Raw genomic sequence first — 22,885 nt, forward strand, 5'->3', positions numbered from 1 at the left:
GCTGACTTGAAGGAAGGTAAGTGGCAGACAGTGTGCGGTAATCGAGAGGTAAGCGACCTGTATGTAATCGAGAGGTAAGCGACCTGTATCCACAACAGCGGAATGACAAATTACAAGTCCGTAACTTACACTTATTTAGGTCTTTTGCCGATTAAACGTAGCTTATGGAGAAGCACCATCAATTTCGTCACACGCAGTTTCTGCGTGTGATGACAAGTAGGCTTTTTTTTGTGTTGTGGTAATGACGACATGGCCTATGTCCGATTATTATTATTAATTTAATAATAATAATAATAATAATAATAATTATTATTATTATTAAATATGTCAATATATTCATATGTGCTGTCCCTTGTTAAATAAATCAAACTCAAACTCAACAAAATTTCACACCATGGTCAAAATACAGAATCTAATATCCGTCCCGTCTTACCTATTGTTCCTGTCGCGAGATCTTTCCGTCCAGGGTCTCCTACAAACCCCGGGAGGTGGGCAGGTCGGCAGAGGCGGAGGGGGTATGGAAGGCAACGGCGGCAAGGTCCTCTTGCCCTTACAGGAGGCGGGCCTGGAAATGGGCGTAGAAGGCGGCGTGTGATGCTGGAAGGTCCTCTGAGGTTTCGGCAAAGGATTAATGGACGGAGCGCCCGGCTCGCTGTAGACGTTCTCCGGATCTCCGTCTCTCCTCCACCGCGAAACGGCGGGCCGAGACGTCACGTCGAAAGTCCCGAAAATGGGTTCGCCGCCACGTTTTTCGCTTTCTTCCACTTCCTCTTTTGACGGCGGGCTGAAGTAATTCCCTGGAAAAGCCAGCGAGGTTCCAGCGGAAACTTTCTTGGTCGCCTTTTCCAGTTTCTTAACGTGAGTTAAAACCGTCTTCTTGTCTTGAGGCTGCTCCGTCGCCTTCGGGGTCCACGGTCCGCGTTCTAAAATCACTTCTTTGTCCTTGTTAGTCCAACCTTCCGGAGACTTGGTCCTGGCCTCCCCGAGCTTTCCGGCATTTTCCTTTCCCGAGTCGTGGCCGTCCCAGCTCACCAACCTCTTGCCGTTAGTCCGTTGGACCTCGAAAACTTTGAATTCCTTTTTTCTGGCCGACTCGGTTTCCCTCTGCGTGGTGGCGAGAGGACAAATGTCCAATGAGATGGCTTGGGTGGGATCCTTTTTGCCCTCCCATTGGGAGATTTTATCCCGGATGCTGGCGGCTTTGGCTCCCGCTTGGAATTTATTCGACTTGCCACACTGTCCGTTCTCCACGTTGGGAGTTCTCGGCTCGCTGGCGCTGGCGGTTCTCCTGTGAGTCAGCATCTTGTCAGGAGGACCCGGGCTGGGACGAGAGATCCTGGTGTCCCTCTTGTCTCTGTCCACTGGTAGCCCACAGACCCCTTGGCAGTGGGGCACCACAGACGAGGGAGCCTCCCCAATCTTCAAGCCACAGCACTTGAGCCTGGAAAAGAAAGAAAGAATGATGAAGACACTTCCGTCAAAATGGTTAAAGTCTAATTCATCATTATAATATTTAAACATTTTCAAATTCTGATTCATCATCATTGGATTTGTGACATGCTAGTGTTTAATTCATTAACAATCGCATGTTATGGATGTACAACTAGTTTGGATTGGATGTATATCGGTATTTGATTATTGATGCCTTATGCAAATAGCTTGACCAACACGGGAAATTTTCTTCATACCAGTAAAGCTGGATTGAAGAAGCAACAACAAATCACTATTGTGATTATTTCTCCGTTTCCAGCGAAAATGCAGGGTGCAACAGATTCACCAAACAATAGACTCCGTTCTTCTTGAGTTCTTTTTTTCTCAAGTGTGAGCACCAGCCAATTGAATGGGTTCTCACACGCCCTCTGGTGGACAAAGACAGGTATTACGTCTCAAATTATAACGGCTGCGAAGGGGACTTTTTCACCGGCAGTGTTTCACCGGGATTCGTGGATAACGTGCCCCCAAACTTTGCTTTTTGCTTCGCGTTTTTGTTACAAAATGTTGCACGTTCTACTCAAATAAATACGGTACTTAAAAAAATCCCGTACAAAAGTTGTTATACGGCGTACACAATTTGAAATGATAAAAAACTTATAAAATACCGGAAAAATGGACAAGTATAAGATTGTAAAATGTCAATTAACAGCAATTGGGTAAACTAACAAATACCAATCTTCCAAAATGATCCCATAAAAGTATCTATTGTTGAGAGACCTACCCGTTGACTGATTGGTAGATACAGTTGTCAGTGTTTGTACAGAGCAGCAGTGCCCTCCCACCAGTCATTGTGCTAGCAGCTGGCATCCTGGAGACAGGAAAAGGACAACAATTGGTTAACAGATAGTACGGTTATGCTAAAACGGTAGCTAACATTAAAATAGGTTTAAAAAAGGAACTTTATTTCATCCTGTATTCAGGAAATTTCTTGGTTGCAGTAGCAAAACAGGCACAAGACACAGAAGACATTGTCGACCTAGTTAAAAAAAACAGGAGCCACACACAGGAAGTCCACAAGGTGGTTAATATATAAAGATGCTGTTTACATTACCCGGTAAATGTCAATTTTTGGGGTTTATGGACATTTTTTATGTACTTTTAACCAACTAGCGAACAATCTTGTGTTCCTTAAACACCCTCTGAAACAGTTAATTGTCGTTTCTACTCAATTTAAGTAATTATTTTTTATTTTGTTTAAGCGGGTCTACATAAGACATTCAAATGTATGAAAATAAGAATAATGACAAGCAGCAGGTAAAAAAATATATAATATTTTTCGATAAATCTCTTATGGATCCATAAAATAACCTGATGTTATCCAAGAATGCGCAATTCCCAGTGTACTTTATTGGCGATATGCGCCGCAAAGACAAGTGCGAGCGCTAGTCCAGTTTGAAATGATTACATGATTCATTTGGCGGCGTGTAATGAAACCGGAGCCTTTTTGGAAAGCAGTAACGACCTGCTGCATGGCGCAGATTTGAAAGCAGCCATGCAAAAACATGAGTTACTCATGGGCCAACTCCCCCAAAAATCGTCAACAAAATAAAAAGAAAATAGGTCAAGCTGAAAGAAAACTACACTGCTCTATTGACTGCCATATTAAAACATTCCTGCTATCCTTATAATATTTTGAATGGATGCACAAAAAAGACAAACGTCTGAACTAGGACAATACTGTTAAATATGCAGATGGCAACTTAGTTTACCAAATCCTCCATCACAAAGCTCCTCCTCCACTGCAAGATTTTGTACAAAAAAATCCAACACATCAACAAGGGCTGGCTCTAGAGGTGACTGTGTGGTTCCTTACAAAAAGAGTTCATTTAGCCAAAGCACCCTTGTGCCTGGAAGCACATACCTGGAAGTCAATAGCGATTAGCATACGTCAACTCTCGTCTCTGAAGCTCTTGGCCAATCATCTTAAAGTGTGGCTGTTTGACGAATAAATTTGCCATCACAACGCTGTCTAAAACTGTGCTAGGTGTTTGTGTGTGTGTCTAGTATGTGTCATCGTTTATCTTCAACCTACACAAGGGACGTTTTTTTTCTATGACAACCCACTCGTAAATGGAACAAACAAATTTAAATGAACTTGGATTAATATATACAGACACTCAAACATACGTTTAATGTAACTTTACACAAAACTGAATTCTAATTTTGTTGTAATCTTTTGTTACCTTCGTTTTCCGGGTTGGCGGTTTGCCACGCCTCCACCCTCACGTTCGCTATCGATGGACTGTTTGCTGTTGTATTGCCTTCAAAATATTCCCAAAATGATGCACACAAATGTCCTCACAATAGGATAACGCACGACCACTTGCAAACGAGAAGTAGTATACACTCCTCTCGTATTAGCGATTGGTTCGCCAATCGCACTGACTAACGGGAAAAAAAAAAAACACTGAAAAAATCCAAAGCTGCGCCCAGTGCTCGTAGAGACATTACACGAAGGGAGTTGCGACAGGAAAGACAGTGGCCATGATGTTCTTATGAGCAGCTTCTCGCGACCACTGTATGCACGTATATCAAAATTTGTCTCGTATCTCAAGATAAATATTTGCCTGAAATTTTACTCGTATCTCAAATTCCTCATATGTTGGGGCACTCGTATGTCAAGGTACCACTGATATGTGTTCAGGTATTTCTTGAAAAGCACTTTTGTTTTTGGCCTCGGGGCTCAAAACATTGAAGCTGGCAGACTGGAAGAAAATTATTTTGCTAGTGTGATTCTATCCTGTTATTATTCTTTGCAATATCCACTTTCCTCTTGAGTTTTGACAACCCCAGTGGACCCCATCCCCCGTTCAAATCTTCAGTTTCTCCCATCTTTGTCTTCTCGCCATTTGATCACCAAAAAAACTTGAAGGCACCACATATATTTTTCAGAGCCCCCCTTTGTGAGCCCCAGTCCAGTGTTTTTGTTATCGGTGACATTTTTTTTTAAAAAGGGCAAGGGGAGGGAGAATCCGTCTATCTTTCCCTTCAACTTTGACCTACGCCGTGCTTACATCTGAAAATAATTTGGGTTAACGGACGAGCTCGTAGATCCCCGACGCGAACCCTCGTCTTGTTTGGAGGAATTGGAGGTGATTGAGTTAGTTGCTATGAGAAAGCAAGACAAGAACTCGCAGTTGAACTCCGCTTTAGCCATTAAAACCAGCCTGCCTCTCACTAAGAGACAATTGTAAGACTGTTACTCATAGATAGACCCAATTTAATTATGTCTGGATGTCATGGAAGGTCATCCTGAGTTTGAGTTGGAAGGGACAGCATATATTAATCAACATAGTCATATTCATGTTAGTGAACATATTTTTGTAAATACAGTGGTACCTCGACATACGAGCAATTTGAGATACGAGTCAAATTTTGAGCAAATATTTATCTTGAGATACGAGACAAATTTTGATGTACGAGGGGACGCGAGAGGCTGCTCAAAAGAACATCATGGCCACTGTCTTTCCCGTCGCAACTCCCTCGTGTAATGTCTCTACGAGCACTGGGCGGAGCCTTGCATTTTTTAAAGTGTTTTTGTTCGTTAGTCATTGCGAATGGCGGAGCTTGTTCGCTAATACGAGAGGAGTATATACTACTTCTCGTTGGGAAGTGGTCGTGCGTTATCCTATTGTGAGGACATCTGTGTGCATCATTTTGGGAATATTTTGAAGGGAAGACAAAAGCAAACAACCCTCGATAGGTTGCATCTGAAAGTCAGGGTGGAGGCGGGGCCAATTGAGCCAACCCTGGAGAAAAAAAGGTATCAAAATTTTACAAAAAATATAATTAAGTTTAGTGTAAGGTCAGATTCAACTTATTTTTGAGTGTGTCTACATCATAATCCAAGTTTATTTAAATTCGTTTAAGTTACGAGCGCGTTGCCGTGCAAAAAGTCCCCCCTCGCTCCCTCCCCTCTGTGAAATCCGTCTAATTTTAGTACTATTAAATACATTTTAGAACTATTAAACCACTAGTTATTTGTTACTTTGTTAATAGATGGCGAATTAGAACAAATAAAAATGTTTTTCCAATCCAATGTTTTGGGTGTTTTTTCAGAGGGTTGGAACCAATTATTTTGTTTTGAGTTCATTTCTATGGGAAACGTTCATTTGAGTTACGAGTAAATCGACATAAGAGCTCAGTCCCGGAACAAATTAAGCTCATATCTCGAGGTAAATGCCTTTTCTGGTCGAATGCAACCATGTTTGATCACGTTTCCAACTTGCCTCCTTCACACCGCACTTCGTTTCGCGGAACTCGCTTGAACTTGTCGAGGAGTGCCTCGAAACGTCTCCAATTGGCCAGTTTTACAGCTTTCGGTTGCTCGGGGAAACGGCCGCTAACGCTCGGCGTCCTGTGGCTATCTGCAGCGACGGTGACCCCCGCGACCCTGAAGAAAGATGGCCGCCATAACAATGCAGAAAGGGGGTGAGGGAAACCATCTGCCGAGGCCAATAAAAACTTTGCAGGAAACTGCGACCTTGAAGACCTCAACACGATCCGGCTTCTTCCTCCTGATAGTCGCGGTTTAAACGTGGGGATTTAACTGGCGGCAAATATTGGAGCTCTTTAAAACAACATTATCTTTAAAGGCCAGCAAAATTGGCAGCAAAGTCATAATGTAATCAGCTTTTCGATAGTGTGTTTTAAGTTTCAAACCCTATTTGCTTTTGGTTTGCTAATTGAAAAGTGGTTGCTATTAGTTACAAGTGGATTCTGGGAAAATTAGGGTGTGCTGTTCTGTTGTTTATGTTGAACAGAAATAAAGTGGGGGAAAAAAAGGCAAATTATACATTATTATTTTGAAATATCTTTATCTAAGGCCCGGCGGTTTGAGCGGTTAGCAAATTAGCCTCGCAGTTCTGGGGTCCTGGGTTCAAATCCAGGTCGGTCCAACGGTGTGGAGTTTGCATGTTCACCCTGGGCTTCTGTGGGTTTTCTCCAGGTACTCCGGTTTCCTCCCACATTCCAAAAACGTGCATGCTAGGCTAATTTAGCACTCTAATTTGCCCCTAGGTATGAGTGTGAGCGTAAATGGTTGTCTGTCTCCTCGTGCCCTGTGATTGGCTGGCCACCGATTCAGTCAGCTGGGATAGGCTCCAGCACCCCCCGCGATCCTAGTGAGGATAAAGCAGTTCAGAAAATGAATGAATAAATGCATCTTTATCCAAACAAACAAACAAAAACATATTCTTTTGGGCGCCATGTCATGTTTCTATTCCTAAATAAGCATTGCAAACACTTATAATGATTACTCCAACAACCTACTACACACTATACAGCGTTATTTACACGTAATTTCTCGAACAAGTGAGCCATCTTTGAAATGCAGGTACTAATCTTGAAATGTCCTTGCTGGCTCTTATCTTCCTTTTTTTAATGGTCATTTGATTCAAACTTTTTAAATGTATGGAAAAGCTGGTTTGACGTGTTCATTTCTATTGTCTGGGCAACACAGGTGTGTAAACATGACCAATGTGAGCAAGTACATTCTAATCTCAGACTCATATTGATGTCATCAGTCTTTCCATTTCCACTGCCAGGGATTCTATTCACATCTCCAAGAAGCCGGATTCCAATGCGAGGATATAATTCATTTGTTTGGACTATTTTCACTTCACACAGCCATGACACGTCTGAATTACGCCACGCAGAGCCATTGTGTACCCAAACTCGACTCTTTGGGCCACGACCAATCAAATCACTCGATTTTTGAACCTCTTCCCAAGTTGTCTCACAAACTACGACGAAAACAATCCCCCCTCCCTCGGAATGATGACATAAGATAGGGCGGAGGAATGAAAAGGAAATGCACTTGCCGAGAGATTCACCTGAGAGAGCCATTTCTCTCCTGGAAAGATTCCACACGGTCTATTGCACAGGTGATCAAATTCAAATGAAGATTATAGCTGTATATTATAGTTCCTGATTTTCCCCTTTTTAAATCAATCATTGCATTTTTTTATCCATTTTTTCTTTGTGTTTTTAAGTCAAAAAGCATTTTGTAAAATCTAAAAATAAATATATAAAAATATTTTCAGTTTTCCACTTTAATATTGAATATAATTTTTTTTTTAAATGTTTCCATTTGAAATGAAAAACAAATGATTAGATGTCTTCCCTTACTAAGAAAAAAGTTCAAATAAACGGTTTATCTATAAAAAAACGGAGTATTCAGGGCTTTTGATCCAGTTCTTATAATCCAATAAAAAATATATATATATTATATCTAAAATGGTCCGGCCCACATGAAATCGAGTTGATGTTATTATGGCCCGCGAACCAAACCGAGTTTGATACCCTTGCTCTATTGCACGTGTCAAAGTGGCGGCCCGGGGGCCAAATCTGGCCCTCCGCATCATTTTGTGTGGCCCGAGAAAGTAAATCATGAGTGCTGACTTTCTGTTTTAGGATCAAATTCAAATGAATAGTATAGATGTATATTACATTTCCTGATTTTCCCCTTTTTAAATCAATAATTGTCATTTTTTAATCCATTTTTTAGTTCAAAAATCATTTTGTAAAATATAAAAATATAAAAAAAGCTAAAATAAACATTGTTTTAGATCTATGAAAAAAATGAATATTCAGGGATTTTAATCCAGTTCTTTTAATCCATTTATTTAAAAAAATCTAAATATTATAACTAAAATGGTCCGGCCCACATGAAATCGAGTTGATGTTATTGCGGCCCGCGAACCAACCCGAGTTTGACACCCTTGCTCTATTGGCTGTAAAAACAAAATGGAGGACAAGAGCCGACTCGTGCCATTTTGCCAACGTTCAAGACTGTCTTTTGCGTCTTGCGTTACTTTGCCGATAAAACGACTTCTGGTCTTTTGACTCGGTTCTTCGCAACTTTATCTTTCTCGCTCTTCTGGATTTCTGTCAACGATTTCCTTCTCTCCCAAACAGCTGCTTTTCATCAAGATCCAAAACGCCATCGCACCATCCATCCCCGCAGAAATAGCTCGACGTGACTTCATCGTCCCGCGTTTTTTCCCCTCCCCCGAAACGACACCGTCGCGCTGTTGTCTCCTGATTTTTCGACATGCCTAAAAAGGACAAAAGTGCCGAGCTACATCTGAGCGCCTTCGGTCTCGGTCGGGGTGCAGACTTGAACCGCACGTGGAAACCAAAAAAAAAAGAAAAAAGTGAGGTTTTACTCCAAGAAACAGAGCAATGCGATAGGCCATATTTGGATTCGGGGAACGTAAAAGAGGGGAAAGTATGTATTTTCTTGACTTTTTTTGCTCTGCACCCACACCAAGTAGAGGACCCAATCCTTTAAAGATGTGGTCTACGTTGGCCTGGGCCAAACCCAAGTCTATTATCAATGTAATTCAACTCTGAATGTTTGGCCGACCGTGTCTCTTACACGCCATTTTCAGTTTGATTTGTTTACAGTGATCCCTCGAATATCGCGGTTCATGTAGACCAGGGGTGTCAGTTGGTTCGCGGGCCGCTTTAACATCAGCTTGTGCTCACGTGGGCCGGACCATTTTAGATATAATATTTAGATTTTTTTTTATAAATGGATTAAAAGAACTGGATTAAATGCCCTGAATATTCCATTTTTTATAGATCTAAAACAATGTTTATTTTAGCTTTTTTTAAATATATTTTTAGATTGTACAAAATGTTTTTGAACTAAAAACACAGAGAAAATGGATTGAAAAAAGTGGCGGCCCGGGGGCCAAATCTGGCCTGCCGCCTCATTTTGTGTGGCCCGGGAAAGTAAATGATGAGTGCCGACTTTCTGTTTTAGGATCAAATTCAAATGAAGAGTATAGATGTATATTAAATTTCCTGATTATTAAATATTAATTAATTGTAGTTTTTTAATCATTTTTTTCTGTTTTTAGTTCAAAAATCATTTTGTAAAATCTAAAAATATATATAAAAAAAGATAAAATAAACATTGTTTTAGATCTATAAAAAAACAGAATATTCAGGGATTTTATTCCAGTTCTTCTAATCCATTTATTAAAAAAAATCTAAATATTATATCTAAAATGGTCCGGCCCACGTCAAATCAAGTTGACGTTAAAGCGGCCCGCGAACCAACCCGAGTCTGACACCCTTGCACTACACAGTCACCTCTAGACCCAGGCATTGTTGATGTGTTGGAATTTTTGGGTAAAAAATCTTGCAGTGGAGGAGGAGCTTTGTTACGGAAGATTTAGTGAACGAAAGTGGCATCTGCATCTTTAACAGTATTGTCCCAGTTCAGGCGTTTGTGGGTATTTTTTTTACTTCTTCTGCCTGAATAAAGAGAAAAGGAAGGCATGACGGTAAAGGAAGGGACGTATGGAGGGGAAGAAGAGCGGTCACGCAAATAAACAATGGAATTTTATCTGGCCTCAGCACTCTTTTACTCTCTCTCTCTCTCTCTCTCTCTCGGTTGTGTCCGTCCTACTCGGGGGAGCCCCGCTGCTTTCCCAAGCTGATTTCATTGCAAATCTTGGCCATGAGCCAATCGGGTCAACACTTTGACGGCGTAGAGGCGTGTCCAATTGGAATGGAGACATTTATTGGTACTGTACTGGATGTATTCCATCCATTGATGCTTCCCACAGGGGAAGGCGTAGTACAAACCGTTAATAGCTCATGCTGTGCGCCATTGTTAGCAAAAAAATAAAATAAAATGGACGTGAGACAGGACTGAAAGCTGGTTGGATGTGAAAGAAATAAGACAGGAAGCGAAAATATGCAAGACAATTGTTTGCAATTCCCGCGGTATATGTTGTTTTATGGTGTCTGCATATTCCAGGGAGATGTATAAGAATGAGCTAAATTCGTAGCGTAAGGCGTAAAACTCGGGTTGGTTCGCGGGCCGCTTTAACGTCAACTTGATTTCACGTGGGCCGGACCATTTTAGATATAATATTTAGATTTTTTTTTTAATAAATGGATTAAAAGAACTGGATTAAAATCCCTGAATATTCAGTTTTTTTATAGATCTAAAACAATGTTTATTTTAGCTTTTTATACATATATTTTTTGATGTTACAAAATGATTTTTGAACTAGAAACAGAAAAAATGGATTAAAAAATTACAATTATTGATTTAGAAGGGGAAAAATCAGGAAATTTAATATACATTTATACTCTTCATTTGAATTTGATCCTAAAACAGAAAGTCAGCACTCATGATTGACTTTCCCGGGCCACACAAAATGATGCGGCGGGCCAGATTTGGCCCCCGGGCCGCCACTTTGACACGTGGCGTAAACAAACACCAAATTACATTTTGGAGATTCCGATTGCGCCGTAATGAATGGTTATTTTCTTGTTTGTCTTTGTCGCAGCTAAAAAGAATGGAAATGTAGGATTAGATCTTGAAGGACAACAATGAAAATTCACCATAGACGTTTTAAAAATGCAACAGTTAGCATGCGATTAGCTCTAATTCACATACACACACCTGCTAGCATAGCGTTAAAAATGACGGGAAACAGAAGGAAAAAAATGTATGAGTGGCCTGTCAGGTTTTAATTAATGACCATCCTTAATTGTATAACCACTAAGAATTGGTTGCATAAGAAAAAAAATGGCAGAAGTTGGAAAGAGTCTGATGGGAAAGGGACATATTTATCAGGCAGGACAAACAAATCTTTCGCTTCTCTTCATGGCAGATATCATGTTACATCTCGCAGTTCCTCCCCGAAAAGATCCCGTGGCTTGAGCCCTTAACTCATCCCCAGTCTGCTCCCAATTATCCCATTGGCTCCGCAAAGCGGGGGCCCAGGCCAATGGTTTTTCGGGCCGTTCTCTCGCTCTTTAAGCCACTCCCACTTTGGCCCAGTTCGCCTCACCCACAGCACTTTCTGCGTCAAATTAAACAGCTCAACTTTATGAGGCAAGAGCTCACTTCAACCGAGAGAAATGCATTTCAAAAAGCTGGAAACAGACGACATGCGTACGTCAAAGTTTGACCGCAATCTGCGCAGTGATGCCTTGCTCGAAGTGAATTTCCAACAGGGAGCAAATATATTTGAAATAACTCATTCCAGAGTCTAATCTGTTGCTGTCATGAAGATGTCATCAGCTGCATAGATCATAGTTTCAATAACTTTTGGACATTATTATATGCCACAAACAGCTATCAACCAGTAGATTATGTACATTTTTGCGACACAAAATATTTTTGGACAGTTTGTAAGTGTATTTTTTTTACTAGGTCTACAATGTCTTCTGTGTCTTGTCTGTGTCTTTTTTCAATAACTTTTGGACATTATATGCCACAAACAGTAGAATATGTATATTTTGCGACAGAAAATATTTTTAGACACTTAATAAGTGTATGTTTCTTTATCTAGGTCTACAATGTCTTCTGTGTCTTGTGTCTGTGTCTTTTTCAATAACTTTTCGACATTATTGTATGCCAAAAACAGTAGAATATGTATATTTTGCGACACCAAATATTTTTAGACACTTTGTAAGTGTATTTCTTTTACTAGGTCTACAATGTCTTCTGTGTCTTGTATCTGTGTCTTTTTCAATAACTTTTGGACATTATTATATGCCACAAACAGTAGAATATGTATATTTTGCGATACAAAATATTTTTAGATAGTTTGTAAGTGTATTTTTTTACTAGGTCTACAATGTCTGCTGTGTCTTGTGTCTGTCTTTTTCAATAACTTTTGGACGTTATTATATGCCACAAACAGCTATCAACCAGCAAAATATGTATATTTTGCGACAGAAAATAATTTTAGACACTTCCTAGGTGTATTTTTTTTATCTAGCTCTACAATGTCTTCTGTGTCTTGTGTCTGTCTTGCTACTGCAACCAATAAATTTCCCGAATACAGCATGAAATAAAGTTCCAACCAACCAACTAACCAATGCAATCCCTCTCAGTCTGTACTTTTACGTCTTCATACCAAGCATACATCGAGCTTCCATTGCATCTTTAACCCAAGTTAAAGGGAATTAAAGGATCCTGCTTATTGGTAAGAAAGGGGACAGTGTTCATGCCTATGTGGGCCGCATCTGATCCATGTCACATTTCCACAAACAGATTAAAACCCAGTCTAAAATCAATCAATCAATCAATCAAAAACCAAAAGTTATTGCACAACCCGAAGCGAAAAATTTGGCTAGCGTAACCGTCACGTTGCTCTCCAATTTGTGCATGAGAATAAGGCTTCAAATCTTTTTTAACGACCTGGCTGCGCGTTAAAAGTTATCCTCAAGACTCCAGATCGGATTTCTCCTCCAAGCCACAGTTTCTCAAGTGAACTACGAAGCCAAAGTCATCTCTATTGGACTTCCTGTAAGCCACTGCTTCTCATTTTAGCTGCTTCCACGTTGAAAATTCCCACCGGCGATTCCCACTCGGTCCCATCGCTGTTCTCCTACATGCCTGATCTGAAACGCAGATTTTTGTCATTCCCACCCAGCGTCCCGGGGGAGCCCAATGAGGCGAGAGCTTGGGAAAGTACACTTCCGGAGTGTAAACTCGACGTTGTTGACCCCCTGGCGCCCGCTGACCGACATCTGCGGGTCTGCGCCGAGAAAGTAGACCGAGACAAATGGGGATGGGTGTTGACGATACGATTAGCATACCTCCTGGTTTGTCTGGGAATGCCCCAATCTACAGCTGGGAATCCCAAGTAAACACATTTTGGGATGGTCTACAGCACTGGTGTGAAAGTGGCGGCCCGGGGGCCAAATCTGGCCCGTCGCATCATTTTGTGCGGCCCGGCAAAGTAAAACATGAGTGCCGACTTTTTGTTTTAGGGTCAAATTCAAATGAAGATTACAGTAATTCTTCGAATATCGCTTAGGAGTTTTAGCGTGGATTTTCACATTTTTATGAAATTAAAAAAATATAATTGTAAAATAGTTAATAGCGGAAAAGATCATGAAGTTGTGAATTCGCGATAATCAAGGGATTACTGTATAGATGCATATTATATTTCCTGATTTTCTCCTATTTAAATCAATAGTTGCAATTTTTTCATCCAATTTTCATTCTTTTGTGTTTTTAGTAAAATCCAAAAATAAAAACTTTTCTGTTTACTTTAATATTGAATATAATTTTACAAATATTTAGTTTCCTTTTAAAATGAAAAACAAATAATTAAAAGACGTTTTCCCTTACTAAGATAAAAAAGCTCAAATAAACATTGTTTTAGATCCATTAAAAAACGGAATATTTAGGGCTTTTGATCCAATTCTTTTAATCCGATTTAAAAAAAAAAATCTAGATATTATACCTAAAATGAAATCGAGTTAACGTCAATGGGGCCCGCGAACCAACCCAAGTTTGACACCCTTGGTCTACATTCACTGAACTTTAGATTTAAAAAAAAGTATATCGATCAATCAATCTTACTTGGTATTATCGTCTACTGGATTTGATAGAAATCAGCATGGTAAGATATTTTTTTTTTTTTACATAGCATCATTCTCGTTTCTATTCCTAAAAACCCGACCCAAGTGTCCTCACAAACGGTCCGGCTGGAACTACTTCACCAACTTAGTGTTTCCATCTCAAAGCTTGTGGTGAACATACGCTGCAAAGCCAAGCTAGCAAAAAACGTATGTTAACCTTTCCCCATTTTGCTTGGAATGCTCTCCATAATGTGACGAAGCAGGACCAAATCAAAGGGTTCTGCGGCCACGTTTGAGGTCCACTTTGAACCTCGATAGCCACATTCTTTTCCAGATGTCAGCCTTCTTCTCCAACACTAAATGCACATTCTCTCTTCCTTCCAAGTTCCATTCAAGTATTTAATGGAGGTTTTTTTGCTACCACATTGAGAAACTAAACTGATATGTTAACCTGGCTACGATCGTCATTGTGAGCGTGCATCATTTCTGGCAAACGCCATTGAAATTTGCCTTTCTCCAAGTAACATTGCCTTTGCATCTCTCGCCAAACATTACACGAACCAAGAGTGGAAAATCCAAACATTACTGAGAAACCCCGAAAAAACACTTTACCTCAAACTCTAATGTTACATTACCTCCATTGAGTCTGTGTTTTGCTTTTGGCTTTTGCATGAGCAAAAGGATTAGAAAAATAATACACCAAGAAACATGGAAAAGAACACTAAATCACATTCAAATTCATAACACTCCACTAAAAGCAATTGAAACCATTTATAAGCAAACTCTAAAAGTATTGGACAGAAAGCCAAAAAACACAAACGCCTGACTGGGACAATACTGTTAAATATGCAGATGCCACCTTAGTTTACAAAATCTTCCATCACAAAGCTGCGCCTCCACTGAAAAAAATTGTAAAAAAAAAAAAATTACAACACATCAACAACAGCTGGCTCTAGAGCAATGGTGTCATACTCAGGTTGGTTCGAGGGCTGCTTTAACGTCAACTTGATTTCATGTGGGCCGGACCATTTTAGATATTATATTTAGATTTCTTTTTATAAATTGATTAAATCTGGCCCTAAATATTCAGTTTTTTATAGATCTAAAACAATGTTTATTTTAGCTTTTTTAATATATATTTTTTTAGATTTTACAAAATGATTTTTTAACTAAAAACAGAAAAAATGGATTAAAAAATTACAATTATTAATTCAAAAGGGGGAAAATCAGGAAATTTAATATACATCTATACTCTTCATTTTAATTTGATCCTAAAACAGAAAGTCGGCACTTATGATTTACTATCTTGGGCCGCACAAAATGATGCGGCGGGCCAGATTTGGCCCCAGGGCCGCCACTTTGACACATGTGCTCTAGAGGTGACTATGAAGTGAGCGCTAAATTAGCTTAAGCACCTTCTTTCTTCATACCTGTGTCGAATGTGGCGTGCATTATCCATCCATATGTGCACATGTGTGAGCGTAGAGGACTTGGAGTAAAAAGTTGGGGTCGTTTTTTGATCATGACTTAAACCGTGGCCATCTGCCAACCTGACACACAAACAGACAATACCGTTAGCCTATCTGCTCTAGGAGACAGATTCTTTGGCCGTCACGGCAGGACACGTTCTTTTCAGACTGTGGCCGTGGCAACGACTGAGGCTGGCGGTGGGCCGCCCTGCTGCGGGGCTGTCAAAGAGCAGTTCCTGTAAGGGAAGGACGGCGGGGCGCAAGGGCCTGGAACCTCCACTGCCCCTGCTGTCACTGTTTTGGATCCAAAGAGAATAGAAAAATCAACGGCCTTCGCCCACGACTGTTTTCAGGACAAAAGTATGAGGACATCTGGCCTTTCCAGGTCTTTGAATGAAAGAAAACGTGGATTCGGGCCTCTTCTTAAAAGACCAACAATGTCGATGAGGTTGACGTTAGGGCGCTCAAGGTCTTCACCCGAGTGGACATTTTTGGACTGCACAAAAAGGGCAATGTCCAAATATATTCAGCATGAAACGTGACTTTTTTAAATGACAAGAACAAGAGCCGCTGTCTCACGAATGACTCTGAAGTCATATGACTAATCAACAAAATCCAAGAACTCACTTCCCTCCAGCAAAAGATAATCGACTTACTCATCCCGTGAATAAACATCTGCTCATGCTGATAAATTAATGCGTATTTATGTCCTACTGTACATGCATATTCCTTCAAATCTGGTCTCCCAGACCGTGGAAAATGTCCGAAAAGGCCATGGACGTGAGAACATAGCAAGGAACGCATAACATGTTTACACTGCAGACAATTAGTCAATGCCCCTAACATCAATGCGAAAACAGAGCATCTCTGACACAAAATGGCTCCATGCTAGCTAGCCCTGTCAAGATTGCAGCCTCTTTATTACAATCCCAAAGACGAGAACAGACAGACAGTCCCTGGCTCTTAATCTTTACATCTTTATAACCTCCATTCGCAGTAAACCTCCCCCCAAAATGGGGTGCTTGAGTTGGTATGCTCCAAAAACGACTCCTTTTTGGGGCATTCCATTCCCATTTGAAAGACAGTATAGTAAAAATGTGTGTCACAAAATCAAAGATTTTGATTCATGAATCAAATGTCCTATTGTTGGTGGTTAAAAAGGTCAGATAAAATGAGTTAAATGAGTGTATTATGTACACTGGCTGATAAGAATCTGGGTTGTGTCGGCAATTAAAGGACATAGTAGACATTCCTGATAGCTAGAAGGGAACAGAGTATGATGTGTGTCTTATTAAAGCAGTTGTTTGTCCGGCAAAATGCAACAAAGGAACAAAACAATATAATAATTTGTTTGTTTTATTCCCTGGTGTGTGCTTAAGGATTTGGTTTATGTTCTTTCAAATGTTGTCATTTGATCGGATTGTTTTGCCAAGCACACTGAAAATATTGAGCATATTTTAAATTGTGTGTTTGTCAAATAGTACAGTTTACAGCCAAGGGGCCTATTAATGTTAAATGCTAAATGTACCGTATTTTATCGCATATAAGCTGTATTAGGGATGGCATAACAAAATTGAGCGCTACGGACACACTTCCTGGTTGCACTGCTCACATGACTTCCTTTTTGAATTTGTCAACACCCTTTCGGAATGTGAAATCCAGCACACGATCCATTCGATTCATACATCCAGAATCTCAGAAATACAATTTTTCTTAAGATTTTCCCTTCAAATTAACACATTTGTACTCCCTATTAAAACCATGAATGTGGAGGTGAAAATTGTGAATCAGGGGGCGGCTTATACGAGCGAAATTGTAAAATACAACGATTTTAAGGCAATTTTAAGGACGTGGGTAAATTGGCGAAAAAAGGAAGCCCATTTTTCAAGTTGGAAAGGACACCGCCAAAATACATATGGACGACATTACTTGTGTCAAGCAAATTGTGTGTCCGTTCAAGCACGATATCACGTGAGCCAATGTTGGCCACAGATGCCGAACAAAGCCCTAAACTGGGAAATATTAATATACTAATATTGTGGCATACATGAGGCAAAAATGTGATGACCACATCCTGTATGTTACATTTTAGAACTTACCTTGCCAGGATGTGACTTTTTATATTTTTAAATTACTTATTTATGTGTTTTTTTTACTGTGAAAATGCACTTTGTGGAGTAGCACCACCCATTTTGTTATACGCAGCTGTGTATGATGACAATAAAGGCTTTTGATTTGATTTGAAGTTTCATTTCAATTCTAAATAAGATAGTCACTTAACCTAATCAAGCATGAAGCACTTTATTGCCAAACTGAACCTCTATTATGTGAGATCATTCTTTTTTGGACCTCATCTTTTCTTTCCTTTTTAAAAATTGGCACGCTTTAAACATAACGGGAGACATTTTCTTTATGGACATTAAACTTGGTGATGAACTAAGGCAATGCGTCGTATTTTCGAATAGAGGCCACTTTTTTTGTCGGTTCAAGTCAATTCACCTGAAGCAACAAATCTTTGCGTTCCCCTCGAGAGCTTTCCACGCCTGGCCGTGTCTCCTCGCAACGACGCGGTCGCGGGGGCCCAGCTTGAAGAGCTGCTTTTGTTCACGGTGAAGAATGCGCATCCCGGCCGCCCCCTTCCTTTAACCTGCCAATTTGTGATGGCTTCAGCATGCGCGCCGACTTTTATCCTAATGTTTTGATTTACAGCGCGTGGGCTAACCGTCGAGGATCATGCAATCGCATGTATGCATACCTGTCAACCTCTGCCGATAACTGCCCTTATAAATGATTATTGATTCCCCTTACAAACCCCCAAAAAACCTTACAAACACCGTACGACTCGTACGGTGTTTGTAAGGTTTTTTGGGGGTTTGTAAGGGGAATCAATAATCATTTAGAAGGGCAGTTATCGGCAGAGGTTGACAGGTATGTGTATGTAACTTGCCCAAGTCGGATGCATCGTTCACGCTAAACCAAGGGTGTCAGACTCGGGTTGGTTCGCGGGCCGCTCTAAAGTCAACTTGATTTCACGTGGGCCGGACTATTTTAGATATATTTAGATTTGTTTTTTAATAAATGGATTAAAAGAACTGGATTAAAAGCCCTGAATATTCATTTTTTATAGATCTAAAACAATGTTTATATTAGTTTTTTTATATATTTTTAGATTTTACAAAATGATTTTTAAACTAAAAACACAGAAAAAATGGATTAAAAAATGATAATTATTGATTTAAAAGGGGGAAAATCAGGAAATTTAATATACATCAATACTCTTCATTTTAATTTGATCCTAAAACAGAAAGTCGGCACTCATGATTTACTTTCTCGGGCCACACAAAATGATGCGGCGGGCCAGATTTGGCCCTTGGGCCGCCACTTTCACACCTATGATCTAGTGCAAGGGTGTCAGAGTCGGGTTGGTTCACGCGCTGCTCTAACGTCAACTTGATTTCACGTGGGCCGGACCACTTTAGATATAATATTTAGATTTTTTTAATATAAATGGATTAAAAAAACTGGATTAAAATCCCTGAATATTAATTTTTTTATAGATCTAAAACAATGTTTATTTTAGTTTTTTTTTTACATATTTTTAGATTTTACAAAATGATTTTTGAACTAAAAACACAGAAAAAATGGATTAAAAAATGACAATTATTGATTTAAAAGGGGGAAAATCAGGAAATTTAATATACATCTATACTCTTCATTTGAATTTGATCCTAAAACAGAGAGTTGGCACTCATCATTTACTTTCTCGGGCCGCACAAAATGATGCGGCGGGCCAGATTTGGCCCCCGGGCCGCCACTTTGGCACATGTGCGCTAAACAGTCAAAGTAAAAACTCCATCTCACCTGGTTCTCATTTTCATCCATCCCCCAACTAGGTCAACAAAAGAAATAGCGTACAAACAAACGCTCCTTACCTTTCCAAGCCGGCCGAGCCCCGATAAAACTCTCTCCCGGTCGTCCTTCATTTTGCTTAAGCGGACCCGGCAGAAAGCGGCGTCCAAGTCCTGCATGGCTCTCCGCTCGGCGCCTGCGCCGCTACGTCCGGCGTCTCTCGGCGACCATTCCCAAGCCTGTCCCGGCAGCTTTTGGAGAAAAAGGAGTATCAGTCCTTGAAGCCGAGGAGCGCATCAGATGTTGACAGCTTTTTTCATTTTCCTTCCACTCCTGTCTCCAATTTCTCTCAATGCTAATGCCTCCCTATGACTTTTTCTCTTTCTCAAAGTTTTCTCCGTCCTACATTCCCCCCTCCCCGTCTTTCTCTCTCTCTCCTCTCGCTCTATTTTCCATCATCACCCCCCTTACTCTTCAACTCCTCCTACCAAAGCAAAACCCCCCACTGCTGAACTAATCTGCAGCTGGATAGGGGATTGGACAGCACAGGTTGTCAAGGAAACCAGAGTGTCCCCTTCCAAAAAAAAAAACAGGAATGAGATCAGGAAGAGGCACGACCAAACTCATAAATCACTTCCTCCTTTGGGAGACAATTAAGACCATTTCCTCCAGGCAACATGTTTGTCTTATTTACTTGAACTCGTCGACAACCGTGACAAGTGCTTGTGAAGTGCCGGAGCAAAAAAATAAACAAAATAAACACCCTGTTATGAACTACAGTAGCCACAATTATGTTCATCAAGTCAGAATTTCTTCTATGGACCAAAAAAGCAAGTGTAGCGATACTTGGACGACTTTAAAGGCCAAATTCCGATTTTTTTTGCCACATATCCGTGTAAAGTGACTGTGTCGTTCCCTTTGAAAAGAGTTCTAAATTAGCCAAAGCACCTACAGTGGTACCTCGACCTACGATCAGCTCTAATTTCGATTGAATAATTCGCCCTAGATACGATCAAAATTTCGAGATGCGACCAAGCCAGGTGGCCATGACATGAGAGGCTGTTTATCATTGTAGCGCACTGTCTTTTTTGCTGCATCTCTTTCGTGTATAACAGATATCTACCAGCACTGAACAATTTATTCAGACGAGTTTCGACCAGGAAACGCACAACGCGCATGCGCGGGCAAAAAGAGGGCTTTCTGGGTAATGAAGTATACTCGTGCACACAAGACCGATAGCCAATGGCACCTTTTCTCAGAATAAAACTTCATTACCCACAATCAATACGTGGGTAGGCTGTTATTCCTTCCTTAGCCTGTTAGCTCCCGCGATCGCTCATTCAAGACTACTTCTCGTTGGCAAGTGGTGGTGCGTTATCCTATTGTGAGGACATCTGTGTGCATCATTTTGGGAATATTTTGAAGGGAATACAACAGCAAACAGCCCATCGATAGTGAACGTGAGGGTGGAGGCGTGGCAAACAGCTAACCCGCCCAGAACGAAGGTAAAAAAAATAAAAAATAAAATAGAATTCAGTTTTGTGTAAAGGTACATTAAACGTATGTTTGAGTGTGTCTGTATATATTAATCCAAGTTCATTTAAATTTGTTTGTTCGGTTACGAGTGCGTTGTTGCCGTGGACAATCCCCCCCCCCCCCGTATGTCGCTGTCTCTACCCTTCGCGAAATGCGTCTAATTTTACTTGTATTAAACACATTTTATTACAATTAGACCACTAGTTATATGTTACTTTGTTAATAGATGGTGAATTAGAAGAAATAAAACATTTTTTCCAATCCAATATCCTGTTTTTGGTGTTTTTTCAGAGGGTTGGAACAAATTAATTTGTTTTTAATTCATTTCAATGGGAAACGTTCGCTCAAGTTACGAAAAGCTCAACATATCAAATACCTGGAACTCAATAGCAATTAGCATACGCCAACTCCCGTCTCTCAACCTCTTGGCATTTTAAAGCCTAAAAATTGGTCCAAAAAATTGCAATCATAACGCTGTCTAAAACTGTGCTACGTGTGTATGTCTAGCATGTGTCACTATTAATTTTCAACTTACACAAAGGACTAAAGATGGAAATGTTTACGTACTAAACATCTTCATTAACATTAAGATGTGCTGTCCCTTATTAAATAAATCAACCTCAAACTTAAATTAGGATGTTTTTTGTGAATAAAAATCAGATATCTACCTGACACATCAGCATTACAAACACAGATCTGTATGACCACAATAATAAATACGTACGTTGTATGCTGCACTCGTGACTTTATTGGCACATGCATCTAGGTCACATGTCACTGAGCCTTTGCGCCCTGTCGGAAAAATGTCATTGTCTCGTTCCCGCTGAACCCTGAGCAAAAAATCTGAACCCACATTTGAAAGGCAAAAAAACTTCATGTCCATCAATGGCTGTATAGTGAGAACATGGAGAGCGTAAGGTTAACAGAGGGAGGGAGGGGTTGGTGGGAACAACATCTGTTTGGCGTTTATCCCACCTTATTGTGTTGCTGTGTCCCCTAGCAGAGGCCTACAGCTGGGATTCCAGGAGTGCGCTGTCCAGGGGAACGAGCCGTGACCGGGTTCCGACCAGGTTTCCGACCCGTCTCGTGGTCTACATGCAAGAGACAAACAATAAAATCAACATTTGCGCCCGGCCTCTTCATTTCCTGTCCTTAATGACCCAGAAGAAGCATTCCGCTGCCATCCCAACACTGCTTTGATACACCAAAGTGAATCCTGCTCAGGAAAAAGGAGTATCCTTTCAGGAAGTAGCCTTACTTCCATCCATTCCCACAACATATGGAACTACAAAGGCACTGTTATTTTATGACCAATATACACCTACACTCGTTTGAAGCATAATTGTCCTTTTAAAAACACATTTGGACCACCGCAGTTATGTGCTTAGCCTCCATTTTTATTTGCCTCTACCAAGTTTGGATTTTTACAACAACAAAATGTCGTTAGGGACGGATAATTTACCTGGGTGGAACATTGGGATCCAGTTTGGTGACCTCAGAATTAAATTTCTGCTTTAAAGCAGATTTGGCTAGCGACATTAGCATCATTAGCATAATTTTCATCTCTTACCGAAAGTTTGTAGCCATGTCGGGATAGAATTTCAAAAACATGGGACGAAATGTTTCAAACATTTGTTGTTGGCATTCCATAACGTATAAAAATATTTAAATTAACATACCATGCATACATTGTAAAGATGTTCCTGGTAAAAGTATTGGCTAATATGATATATGTACCTATACGTACATACATTGACAAGACGGCTTTGTTTAGGTTTTGGCTGGGACGTGTTTACCATGTGGTAAATAGGCAGAAAAATACGCGTAGTATGTCGCTACCTGTTGGGTATTAAACGACACTACAGTTTTAAATACTGTAATTTACGGTTAACAAATACTTATTTAATACAAATATCGGTGTGCTTATCCGACCTACCTTCAAGGTAAAAGTTCGTGAATGTTCCATGGCGTCAAGCGTTTTTCAAACTTGTCGCATTTAACAACATACAAGCGTGCTGTAATATACATTACGGTATGTACATTTTCCTTTTAAAGGCGTGTTTAATTTGAAATACATAACGAGATGTATATTTTGCTTTTTAAAGAACAATACTAACATGTACGATAAGGAATCCTACGAAAACAACGTAGAAAATAGCATTGGCCACATCGCTTGTTTGGCGCTG

The 22,885-nt window shown here is 40.2% G+C and overlaps 1 protein-coding gene across 5 annotated transcripts in view; it reads right to left on the reverse strand.

Annotated features, from left to right (window-relative positions):
* LOC144071728 (DENN domain-containing protein 2A) overlaps positions 1-22,885 on the reverse strand; it is a 38,206-nt gene extending 15,321 nt beyond the window's left edge. Inside the window, exons 1-6 of one of the 5 annotated variants that reach the window (XM_077597072.1) lie at positions 22,636-22,885; positions 21,675-21,790; positions 21,424-21,529; positions 19,247-19,414; positions 2,216-2,302; positions 434-1,441 (exon numbers count right to left, since the gene is read on the reverse strand). In XM_077597072.1, coding sequence (XP_077453198.1) covers positions 434-1,441; positions 2,216-2,301 — 1,094 coding nt within the window. In that variant the 5' untranslated portion in view covers position 2,302; positions 19,247-19,414; positions 21,424-21,529; positions 21,675-21,790; positions 22,636-22,885. Of the gene's footprint in view, positions 1-433; positions 1,442-2,215; positions 2,303-3,203; positions 3,303-3,355; positions 3,378-19,246; positions 19,415-21,423; positions 21,530-21,674; positions 21,791-22,378; positions 22,527-22,635 lie in introns of those variants that run through there. The other 4 variants (XM_077597073.1, XM_077597074.1, XM_077597076.1 and 1 more) reach the window with 4 other exon arrangements.

This window comes from Stigmatopora argus, chromosome 3, assembly GCF_051989625.1.
Source record: "Stigmatopora argus isolate UIUO_Sarg chromosome 3, RoL_Sarg_1.0, whole genome shotgun sequence".
NCBI lineage: Eukaryota > Metazoa > Chordata > Actinopteri > Syngnathiformes > Syngnathidae > Stigmatopora > Stigmatopora argus.